This window comes from Staurois parvus, unplaced genomic scaffold (genome assembly GCF_062004578.1).
Source record: "Staurois parvus isolate SC_StPar_1 unplaced genomic scaffold, SC_StPar_1.0 ptg000066l, whole genome shotgun sequence".
NCBI lineage: Eukaryota > Metazoa > Chordata > Amphibia > Anura > Ranidae > Staurois > Staurois parvus.
Genome location: NW_028317862.1, coordinates 2,255,570 through 2,268,128, shown reverse-complemented (window position 1 = coordinate 2,268,128; position 12,559 = coordinate 2,255,570). Strand labels below are relative to the sequence as shown.

At 38.4% G+C, this 12,559-nt stretch overlaps 1 protein-coding gene across 2 annotated transcripts in view; it reads left to right on the top strand.

Annotated features, from left to right (window-relative positions):
- Window positions 1-12,059, top strand: part of TADA1 (transcriptional adaptor 1) — a 63,660-nt gene extending 51,601 nt beyond the window's left edge. Inside the window, exons 7-9 of one of the 2 annotated variants that reach the window (XR_016311540.1) lie at window positions 3,419-3,581; window positions 9,006-11,316; window positions 11,357-12,059. Coding sequence is in view for 1 of the 2 variants with exons in the window: in XM_089668882.1 (XP_089525008.1) it covers window positions 3,419-3,581; window positions 9,006-9,155 (313 nt within the window). In the remaining variant the exon portion in view is untranslated. Of the gene's footprint in view, window positions 1-3,418; window positions 3,582-9,005 lie in introns of both variants that reach the window. The other variant, XM_089668882.1, reaches the window with a different exon arrangement.
- The last annotated feature ends 500 nt before the right edge of the window (window positions 12,060-12,559 follow it).

The window sequence follows — 12,559 nt, the reverse complement described above, 5'->3', positions numbered from 1 at the left end:
TACTTTATATGTGGAACATCGGTCTACAGGGATAGTGGATTGTGTCTATACTCAGGGAGACCAAATCTTATCTAATGTACATGAGCAGCTTCTAGACTCAAAAGCTAATTTTATAGAAGGGGATTGCTTGATTCATTGTCCTCTTGCCATTGAGTAATATTTGGAGGATCTACGATATTAGTATAACGTTAAATTGAATACCTGTTCCAGTTTAGAGATGGATTAATTAACAACAGGCAGCTGTGCTGCTCTGCCTGGACTCACCAGTAAAAGAATTTAGAATTTTAACTTGATTTGCCACCTTCCCAAAAAAGGGGACAAATATACATTTTCATAAATAGGCCTGCACAACTATATTTATTTGAGGCTAAAATTACCATTTTTAAAGTAGACCTGTCACGATAAAAATATAGAAGCTGTGATTGCTGTCTTCATTCTAAAAACACTGGTTGCCTAGCTGTCCTGTTTCTGGATTCTGTATTTTTGGGTAACAACCTGAAACAAGCATGCTATAAATGAGTGTCGGAAAAGTGCCAAAATTTCATATCTGTGAATTTGTTCTATATTGATGATTCAGGAAGTACTTGGGGTAAAATGTCAGTATATCAACCAGGGAATGTATATTTTTAGAAAGACTGATGACAGGTTTCCCATTAATGCAAGTGTATGATCCAAACGCACACGTTCCTGCATCAAAAATTGCTGTGTGTATAAGTGGGTGCTGCAGTGACCGCCAGCTGGAACCGAACAAAATCGGCAAGGAAAAAATGTCACCAGCACACCGAGGATCACCAATATGGGTCCAAAGGTTTTAATAAACCATCACATAGTTACAGCAAGGCAACGTTTCGGAGTCTCACAGGACCCCTTCATCAGGCAGGTTTCCCATTAAGACATGCACAGTATACTGTATATTTATTGCACTGTAAAGACAAATTTGTTATGATTGCCTTCCTATTGTAAAGCCTGTAAGACAGCTTTCTTATGTTGTCGGTATTGTCGTCATCGTTGTCCTAAACCTGCTTCATTCACTTTCTGAGCTTTCATAAATGAATAATGGAAGTAAAAAAATTAATTTATGTGTAATTAAAGATAAACCTTTTTTAAAATGAATGTGGATAGAGTGGAGCGGGATTAGAACACCTGTCAGCTTTTATTGCTGTCTGTGCCCGTTAGGGAGAGTCACCCTTCCTATTTTTCCTGTTCACGGTTGTTGTTAAAAGTGAGAGTAAAAAAACTCAAATTTTGGGTTGACACCAGAAAAGCAAAAGCGAGGAAATCTTTGAATGGGGATGCTAGTTCTGGTGATCCTAGTGACACCCCGGAATCCCCTCACTTTGAAAGGATTTTCTCTCACTTGTTGTGGCTGTGGTACAGTAAGTGAAAGGAAAACTCCTCTATGGGACACAGATTGCAAAATAAATAAAACTGTCGGGTTATAACCCTCTCTCACTGTGTCCACTGTGGGGGGAATAAGTCTTGCCTTTTAGATACACTTTAAAGCTGAACCCCAGACATATATAAAGTGTGTAAATTATTGCCCTCTGTATTAATTTTAAAAGCATGAAAGTGTTAATAAACCCAGGACCCTGCATTCACTATATCTGGTCTCCCACAGTACACAGAACATGGAAGTGCAATTAATTCAGTAAATGTAAACTGCTAAATACCTTTTCTCATCAGCAGTTACAGTAGTCTTGTGACTTCAGCAGAGCACTGGTTAAAGCTTGTAGGAGGAGTTTTCTTTCTGCTCTAGGAGGATGCAAAAAAAAAAACCTCTCTAGCTAAAGTGAGCATGTGCAGAAGGTCTACAGGTTCAGTCTGTCTTATCAACATGAACATTTGAACAAGAAGAGGGGCAGAGAAGTCAGGATCAAATAGCCTTTTTACACAATGTAGAGGATTAACCCCTTAGGTTCCACAGGGAGTATAACAAATATGCTTTACTGCATATACAGACTGATTTTACTGTTGTGGGTTTAGTAACACTTTTTAAGTGCATTTTTTTAATGCAACTGGTAAAATATTTTGAAATAGACTTAGTATCAGCCTCTTGCTGTTCTTGTACTGCAGCACTCAGCCTGGAAGAAAGAGGGACAGTTGTTCTGCAGTGCTCATGTGCAACAAGGTAATATACTGACAGAAGAGTGACAAATCCTTCATACTACTGATGTGTTTTTCACTGTCCAGTTATAGGATGGAGCCAGGGACAAGACATGGCTGTATTATTTAAAGCAGATCTAAATCAAAGAATGAAGATTGCATGTATTGCAGCTTACCTTTTCTTAGATGTGAGGGCTACATTTGTTCACACTTTTTTTTTTTCACACTTTGTTTCTTCTGTATTTTGACCTGGTGATCCTGCCAGGAATTTACTTGTTCTAGGTCGACAACCGTGCTGTGTTTAGTAGAAGTGTGTTAGGTCTATATAACATCTCCCCCTCTCCATCACTTAGGGGGAGGTGTTTTGTAGTCTTGGTATTTGGTAACTGATAACTTCCTGTACTGAACTAGCTCACACTTTTTTTTTTTGCACATGTTGAACAGATATAACAAAATGCTTTTAAAGTTATATGGACCATAAGTAAGCAAAAATGTATTGTTTACATACCCTCTTAAAGCAGTTTTAAAGGAAATTTAAAAAAAAATCTAAATAACCATGTTATACTCACCTGCTCTGTGCAGTGGTATTGCACAGATTTGCGCCAACCTCCTTCGCTTGAGTCCCCCACTATTTTGGCCCCTCCTCTTCTGTGTCTGTCCCCATAGCATTCCCCTGCTGTAGGGGCTGACATGCAGGCTCGATTACAAGCCAGGCTGTGTGCATCCATTGACACACACAGCGTGGCTTGGCCCCACCCCCTGCACACAGCTCACAGGATTTGACTGATGGCATCAGTAACCAGTGGCTACCGCTGCTCTCAGCTGTGCTTGTGAGAGTGAGAAGAGAGGAGTAAAGGCACAGGCACAGTGGACAGGCACAGTGCTGGATCATTACAGGTCTCAGGTAAGCATTGGGGGGGAGGGGAGTTTGCACAGCAAGTGGCAAAAAATGTTCACCCTAATGTAGGGGATGCATTCAGGTAAAAAATCGTTTTATCTTTAGAACCACTTTAAGTGCCAGACAAGGCTGTGCTTAGTAAATCTCAGACCTGAATAAGCAGAGCTACATATCATTTGGCAGGTAAACTAGCTCTCTTTATATGTATTTTACCTTTTGAGTTTAGCTGTTGCCTGGAATATCAATACCAACGTATGTGACTACACTGAGAGGGATTACAAATTAGCTGCTCTGTGTCCTTGCTCGCTGACTTCCACTAGATAACTCTAGATTTAAATATGGGCATTGTTTGATTTGATTGACTGACTAACTGATTCATCAAATAATTTTTGTTTTTGTCTTTCTCTTTTTATTTAGTCCCCCCGCATTCTCCACTTCCTCTGGAAACCAGAACCCTGGAACTCATGTACATCCTGATGATGCTGAGCAGCAAGCTGCCCTCTTACTAGCCTGTTCTGGTGACAACCTGCCTCCCAGCCTGCCTCCAGTTAATATGTATGACCTTTTAGAAGCCTTAAAGGTAATGTCAGCTGTCTCTGTGAGTGTATGGCAATGCATGTCAAAAAAGGACACTTTTAACCCGAAATTTTAAACTATGATAATGCATATTTGGTAAGTAGAAGGTTTCTGCATTATGCACGTTTATAAATGAGGCTTAAATAAAACCTTTCTTGGGAGTAGTATCTAGGCTGCCATTGCTGATGCCTCTTCTGTAGTGCCATTTGCCTGATTTTCATGCCAATGCCATTGCTTCAGTGCTATGAGTCATTGACCTGGGACAAGCACCCAGATAATGAATTTTAACTTCTCTCAGAATGCTTGATCTGGGTTTGAGACTCAGAAGTTCTGAAGCCAGTCACGCAGTCACAGAAAACTAGCATTTTCAAGAGATCTAGCAATTGCAGCCCCCATATATCTATCATAACAGGTGCACTGCGAAGGGTTAGTCCATCCAAAAATGATTTTTTGGCTATAGATGGCTGGTGGGCAGGTAAGCTCTTGGCTTTTTTTTTTTTTTTTTAATCCAGCCTGGAGAGTAGGAACTTTTTCTTTGGGACTGATGCACATTTGCATTAAAAAAAACAGCATTTTTAACAATACTGCATTTTTTATGGCTTTGGAAAGTTACATTGTTTCCTATGGGCCTATGCATACAGTACGTAATGATCAGTAAACTTGCACTGCGTTCAAAACCGTACAATTAAAATCTCTGTCCAAGGTTGTTAATGTACTTGTGTACACAAACGAACGTAAACACATGTGCATATGTACATAAATATATTTATTGCAAGGGAAGTAGAATTTAAAGTACCATACAGATGTTTAAATGTGAGCACTTTAAGGATCGTTACTTGCATTTTTATGCAGAATTTTTCTGCCGGCAAGATCTTGTGTAGATGAGCAGCAGTTAGTTATGGCTGTGTGCACATGTACCCTCAGTAGTCATAAAAACACCAAACACCTGTAAAAGTGGCATTTTGTAAGCCCAGTGTACATGAGGCCAAAGAGTAATTCTGGGGGTAAAATACCTACCTTCCATGGAGAGAATGTTGGTCTAGGCTGCCTTCATTGCTGGCAATATTTGTGGAAGCCTAGGCACTCGATCACATGATTGCTGTTTAAGTCTTTTAAAAAGGGTAGGTTCACTTTTTGACAAAAAATAATAAATGCACATTTTTTTTGCAGGTATAAAAATGTGCATTTATTATTTTTTGTTGCAGGAGCCTGCAAAGCTTTGCATCAGCAGATCGCTGGTTCCATGCAGGTCTCCTGCAGACCTGTCAGTATATCTGATTGCCCGTATGGGTTGTATGGGCAAGCAGATATGACAGGAAGAATCCATGAAATGAAGTTCATTGAGAACTACAAGCTGACATTCGCTAAGGCTGTTGGGATTTGTAGTTTTCTCATTCACAGTGGACTGTGATTAAGGGACACGGTTATTAAAAATTTTACAGCTGGCGGGGGGAGAAGATCCCCCGCTAGCTGTCAAAACGGGGGCAGTCTATTCTTAACATGTTACACCCTGAATATGGGTGTAAAATGTAACATGCTATGAAAGGTGAACTTATCCTTTAAGGGGTAAATTTTGAGTTCAGTTCCTCCTCAGCAGAGACCAAGTGCCTAGGAGAATGCGCAACAGAAGAACTCATAGAGCATATTGTAATGGACATGAAGCCTTAAAGGCTTAGTTCACCTTTGGGAACATGTTACATGTTTCACCCGTTTTTAAGGTTGAACATGTAACATGTCCCCAATGCTGCAGCCGCTGCCTGAATTTATTTTTTTCCCTCATCCCTCTCTATGACAGAAGTACAGGTAGAAGTTCCTCGTACAAGCTGTCACTTATTAAAAACAGCGCATCAGTTCATCAGTTCAAAGTGTTCTGTGAATGAACAAACTATGCACTATGATACAATGCTTTACAGGCTCCTGCAACCAAAATTAATAAATGCACTTTTTTTTTTAACCTGCACAAAGATGTGCATTTATTATTTTTTGTCAGAAGGTGAACTTATCCTTTTAAAGAAAACCTGGTCTTGCAGCACTGACTTTTATCTGATTCATGCGGTCACTTTAAGCATAATTTCCCTTTTATTGAGAACATCCATGACAGTTTTATTGTTTTCTTGCATAACATCAACCCTTTTATCTGCCAATACATTTTTTCAGCAGTAATTGTGATTGTTCCTCTTGTAGCTGTCCTCTCCCCTCACAGTCTCATTTTATTTTTCTTCATTTTCTGCTCTCTTTACTTTAAACCTTCAAACTTGGTTGAAAAGGTAAATTTGAAATACAGTATATGCAAAATTTCAGACTTGCCTTACTAAAGAAAATAATCAATTTTTTTAAAATATCATTATTAGTCTTAAAATAAAGAACATTAGAAATTGAAAAAAAGAAAATCTGTCATTTCTGATATTACTCTTCTATCCACTACATGCTACAAACACTTTAGTAGTTAGAGTAGTTACACCTGTACTTTAATGTAGCCTTGATTTAGGGACAGTGGAGAGAACTTTAATACAAACTTGATTTCTAGACAGGAAAAATAGCTAACAAGCTATCCTACTGTATGCCTTAAAAGAATGTTAAAAAAAATAAAATAAAATCCCCACATTGGAAAACGTTTCTCTCAGCAGCCACTGATCAATGTATTCTGACAGTGGCCAGTGGCAGTTGCTGCTGTCAGAATGAAGTGTTCTGGCATGAAGTGTTCTCCTCTCCTCTACCATGTTTTGGATGGAGGAATCTGTTCCTTCCTTCTTTTTTTTGGGGGGGATTTAGCCAAACTAACAGTGTATGGGCAGCTTAACATGTACTAAAGTCGTGTTTGTACTTAAATCCTCAAAAAGAAACATGGATGGCAACAATAATAATAAAAAAAAAAACAAGTTAGAGGTTCCTACTCATCCTCACTGTAATAAAAATGTGTTTTTATTTTCCTTGTGTATCAGAGAGTTTTATTGTCTTTTTCTCTTGGTAAAAAATTTGTCATTGGGCAAGGAAATGGATATCTGATTCCTCCAACTTGGCCCTCAGACATCATAAAAACCTGGCAGAAATTTTAATCTTTTACCACTGTAAAGGGTTTGGCTGCAGATTACACTTTAAAGTCAGCATACTCCACTCCTCCCCCTAGGGGAGTTCATGTGCATCTCCCATTCTTTTTGAGGAGACGTCTCAGGGGTACCAGAAGTTATTGATGTGTTTTTTTTTTTTGATTGTTTGAAGACATGTTTTGGGCTTTGTTCCTTTCCCCCATTTATATTTACATCTGGTCGGGAAGGAATAAGACGTAAAAAGGAAAAAGCAAGATATTGTTAAGAAAGTTTTGGATCTTTGTGGTCTCTGTTTTGTTTGATTACCATTTCTGCTATTCTGTTTATTACGGGATCTGGGTATCCACGTTGTTCTATTTGTGTAATCCTGCTGTTGCAGTGATGACATTGTGGATTCTGTAAGCACTGTTCCTTTTTCTCTATTATTTTGACAATAAAAGTTGTTTGGATTAAAAAAAAAAAATTAGCATACTCATCAAAGCCTTCATATCCATATTTCTAAAGCTATATAATGTAGTTCAAACAGTTGAAAGGATGGCGTTTACCTGTCAATTTGTATGCAATTTGTATGCAATTATAGAAATAATTTTGGTAAATCGGTAATCAGAACAAGACAAGAAGCCTTTGCAGTTTATAATGTCTTCCACTCTATCTCAGGTCCGTTTCTGTAGTGTATCTTTAATGGGTTTTATTTACAAAAATTTTTCAAGGATGAGGAAATTTTCCATTCAGCTTTTTGCATCAAGAATATAAAACAGCCTTTCTCAACTGGAGGTTCCTCCAGAGGTTCTTGGTTCCTCCACAGCCTGCTAGGGGTTCCTTGAGCAAAAAGCACTTTCTGTCTTGATTAAATAGTCTTTTTAGGTATCTGTAGGGGGTATTCTTCCCACTGACCATTATTTATGTACAGTAAGGTCTAGTAGTTATTAGCAGGGGTTCCCTGAGTCTGGAAATGTATTTCAAGGGTTCCCCAGAGTCAAAAAGGTTGAGAGACGCATGTGAAATTCTTTTATAGAGGAAACAGATCCATCATAGCTATGTGAAACTCTGCATCTGGACTGTTATCCAAACCTGATCATACATGTGGATGTAGATTTATTGAACTTTCAATTCTTTGCTTTGCAATTTGGACCAAAAAAAAAAAATCGTGGTTTCGCTTGACTACAAGAGATGGGAATGAAATTGTCTCAGTCTAATGTTGTAAAAAGAAATGGAAATAAATTAGAAACAAAACTGCCAATTTTGTAAACACATCAATTCTATTACATATTTTATAAACTGTATTGAAGCTGTCAGTTTATCACAAGGTTTGAACTTCAGAGTCCACTGCATTTTGGTGATCAGTCAAACTTTTAGGTGGTAGATTGCTTAGTTTCTGGAGATTATTTGCAACCAAAGGGATAACTAGAACCTTCAGGGCCCCAGTGCAAGAAACCATAAAGGGCCCCCCTAACCCCCTTCTGGGGTCCCCCATGGTGGCAGAACCCCAGGGTCCTGTCACAATTGTGACCTTTGCAACCCTGGTAACTTCACCACTGGTGTTGGTAGTGTTTTATTTTTGTTGTTTTTATTTATTTTTTAATTGTTTTTTTTTCTTTTTGCAAGTTTTATTTTAATTTACAATTTGTTTTTCTTTTTTTATTATTTTTTACAATTTTTTAGGAGTTCAGTTTGGGGGCTTTGGTGAAATATCAGGGGTCTAAATAGACCTCTGATGTTTCTCCTTTTGAGACAGAGAAAGGGATTAAGCACACAGTCCTCAATCTCCTTCTTTGCAGCCTCAGCTGCACAGAATGAATGGACGGGAATAGCTCTGTACAGAGTTTCCCGTTCATTCATAAACTGAAGCTTAGTAAATACCGTTTAAATCCGTGATCGGTACGGATTACTGACTATTCATTAAGACAAGGAAGGTGCCATCAATTGACCTGTTCACCGGCCCCTTCCTCACTCTCCCTCCTGAAGGATCTCCCACAGCAGCCAAAGGGAAAGGGGAACCCGGCAGCGCTGCAGTGGATAAGGGGGGAGGTTAGGGGGAGTACACAGGAGCCTGCTCACAGTACGAGGTGGATAGAGGAGGGATGGCAGGGCAGCCTTTTAGCGGCTGCAGAAAGAAAAAGGTGGGGATTGGTTCCTCTATATCCTACCCCTCCTAGAGCATTGCGCCAGGTCACACTTGACCCTGTACATGTGCCCTTGCTTGCAATATTTGTGATTCTTGGAAGCCTCAAAGTAGCTGAAATTGACTGAACTTTGCCACATGTATAGTCCACTTCACTCTGCCATCTAGTGTATATTTGAAATACATTTTTTGCAGCATTTGAATTTGAAAATTCTGTATTTAGCATCAATGATAGTAAATTTGTAACTTTTTTGTACAGATTCACAGAGAAGTTATTCCTTCACACACCGTATATGCACTGAATATGGAGCGAATACTCATGAAGCTTTGGCATCCAATTGAACAAGAGCTGCAGCAAGATGTTATTCACCGACAAAGATTAACAGCCAAAGAGGGATTATTGTGCTAAATTTAAAAGACTTTTTCTATGGACCAATCGATCAAATGGTAGCCATGTTTTTTGTTCTAGTGTGATCTGCTTTAGCCAGAATCTACACACAACCAAGCATGATCATCTGCCCACATCATTAGCAGAAAATTTTGCTGGACTTTTCTTTTGTTCTCAGTAAAAACTAATTTTCATGCAGTTGTTTAATAAACATTTCCAAGAATAATACATTTTTCATAACAGTTTAACTTGACAGTATATTGGAAATTATAACTTGTGACTTTAGGAAAAGACTCTCAGGAGGTGATTTTTCTTTACTTATCTTTTGTGGCTTCCTAGACCACATAGAAATTACCATATGTTTCGTTCTTGCTTTGTGAAAGCTAAATAGAATTGTATTTTCTTGTTTAATAATCTACAAATTGAAGAGCTTGCATGTTAACTGGAAATAAGTTTGTTATATTTTTGTTTTTTTTTCCACAGCAGTCAGCCTGTTTTCAAGGATCTCTGAATATTCTTAATGTGCACAGTGACTGTAATGATTCTTTTGAATAGAAATGGCCAACCCTTGACATAGTTGCCCTGTGAGGAATGGATGTATATATTTGAAGGTTTCCAGTTGCTGCTTCATTTTATATAGCAACAGCATTTACTTTAAATATTTATAGTTCCAGTCAAAAAGTGGAGGCCTTGTTTGCCAGGCTATTCTTTACCCTAATGAAATAAAAAGCCTGTTTACAGAGCTCAATAGCTGAACGTCACAATTATACACACAACTAAGTAATGGAAATTACTTTTCCCTCCTTCTACCCTGATTGTATGCTGTGTTCATATGGCAACATGGATCTTCTATTGGAAAGAGACAGCCTGAAAGCAAACAGTTTGTGCTGTGATCCCTTTATAGAAAACTCATAAGGCTCTGTAAAAATACCGCTATAAATACACCATGCATTACATGTTTGTAAATAAATATATCCTTATGTAACAGAGGAAAACAATACAACTTGACCAAAAAATATATTTTCAATTTAAAAGATGGTAACTTATCTAACTCTGTTATTACCAGACTCATCTTTACTGGGACAAAGGTTGCCATTGTTATGCAGGTACTCATCTATATCATTTTCATCTGATATAGACTTTCATATCTCCAGTAACAGAGTAGTTCTAAAATGTGAAAGTTAATTTCCCTTGATTTGTGTTTCTTATAGCTAAATATCCAGTTCAATATTTAAGTGCAAGAAGAATTTGAACCATCTATTTTAGTTATTGTAGTTATTTACAAATGAATTTATTTTTTTATGTATGTTTTTTAGTAGTTGCACTATGAAATGATTGAAAAGACAATAAGTAATTTTGTATAAACATTATACAATACGTAATATTAATAATTTGGTGAGAAAAAAAGCTGATGAGAAGGAGTTGATTAGTACTAGTTTCAGGGATTGTATGATGAGAAAAAAAAAAAGACAAAGGTAAATTCGTGAATTTCTAGTTGTTACCATGAAATGCCTAAAGAGTTCAGCACTGCTATGGATACAAAGTTCAGCTATTTTACTTTGTCTCGCTATTGCATTTGTGGAGAGTGAACCCCTTGGTGAGCTGGCACCCATACCTGGAGTGTAGCGGAGCTTCAGATTTTTTTGTTTTGGACCTACCTTGGAATGTGGGATGTGTGAGGAACGGTGGCTTGCGCATAGTGCTACGTTGTACAGGAGAGGGAAAACAAATATTGCCTGTGTCTTCAGAGATATCTTAATGTCCTAGACCTGGCTTTCTTAATCAAGGGTTCCTTAAAGCGGAGCTCCACCCAAAAGGGGAAGTTCCGCTTTAAGCCTTTGTCCCCCGCTCCACATTAAGGATTGGCACTTTTGGGGAGTGGGGGTACCCGAATTTGACAGGTACCTGCTCCCTCTTCCGCTGCGATTGCCTAGGCGATCGGAAGCGGAAGTCATCCTCCCCCCTTCCACCCTTAGTCTTCTGAGAAATGTGACAGGTCCTAGAAGACTACGGGGCCATTCACAAAGCACAGCGCTTCTCGCCCATGTGCAGTGGGTACCCGGCTGTGAAGCCGCAAGCTGTCACTGCCGGGTGCTCACACTGAAGATGTTGGTACCAGGGAGAGAAGACAGCCGGATAAACCAGCGGTGGTGAGGACACCGCTGGACCAAGGGACAGGTAAGTGTCTGTATTTTAAAAGTCAGCAGCTACAGTATTTGTAGCTGCTGACTTTTGTTTTATTTTTGTTTTGTTTTCTTTCTAGGTGGAGCTCCGCTTTAATAAATTGGCAATTTCTGCCTCTCTGATCGGTAACCACTGACACCAGTGTTTTTTTGTTTTTTGGGGTCTTTTCTTTGGTTAGCAGCATTCTTCATGCTGACCATCAATGTTAGAAGCATTCTTCCCAATGAACTCAAATGTAAGCTGCATTCTTCTCATTGTTCACCAATGTAAGTGTCATTTGTCTAACTCTGGAGTGTCCAACCCACAGCCCAGGACGGCTATGAATACGGCCCAACACAAAATCGTAAACTTACTTAAAAATTTTGATTTTTGTAATTTCTTATAAAAATGTGTTTACATTTAATGAACACATACAGCCGAAGAAAAATTTGACAATATTCCTTTGCTGGACTTTATAAGTTTTATCTTCCCAAAGAATATCCCACTCTTCACAATCACGCCATCTTCATGTCACCAGTTTTCAGCAGCACCTGTATTGTGAGCAACTGTTTTTAAAGACAAAGCACTCAAAGGGCAAAATTAGAACCAAAATATGATACCATGGGAATTCATTGAGAATTGCTACTACATCCATCAAACCAGATATTCATGCTTTAGTTTAACAAAAACAGTGTCAAATATTGCCCTTGTTTTATGTTGCCCTCTTTTACTTTTATAATAAAAAATATTACAAAAAATTAAGTTTTGTTACTCAGGTACATTATCTGTATCAGTGTTTAACTTGTGATTTGCCCAACTTTTTCAGCTATCCTTATTTCTAGTGTATTTGATGCGTGACAATTCCTCTTCCAACATGGCCCACGAAAAATAAAGGGCTGGACACCCTGATCAAATTGATCACCAGTGTAAATTCACACATGTGGTTTTTACCACCAGTGAAAATGGTCCCTTCTTTCACTGACCACCAGTCTATAGGGGCCCTTCTCCACTGACCACCAGTCTATAGGGGCCCTTCTCCACTGGCCACCAGTGTGAGAAGACTTTTTTTTTTTTTTTTTACTGTCCAATGTGAGGGAACATCTTCACTGTCCCTTTTTTTGGCCATTGCTGTTTCATTTAATTATTTTTGCTAAAATTAATTTTGTCGTGCAGAGCAGCCCTCAATTTTAAATATGTTAAGTCTATCACATTTATTTTTATTAAATTTTTCCTGTATCTCAACTTTAGTGTCCATGCTACTG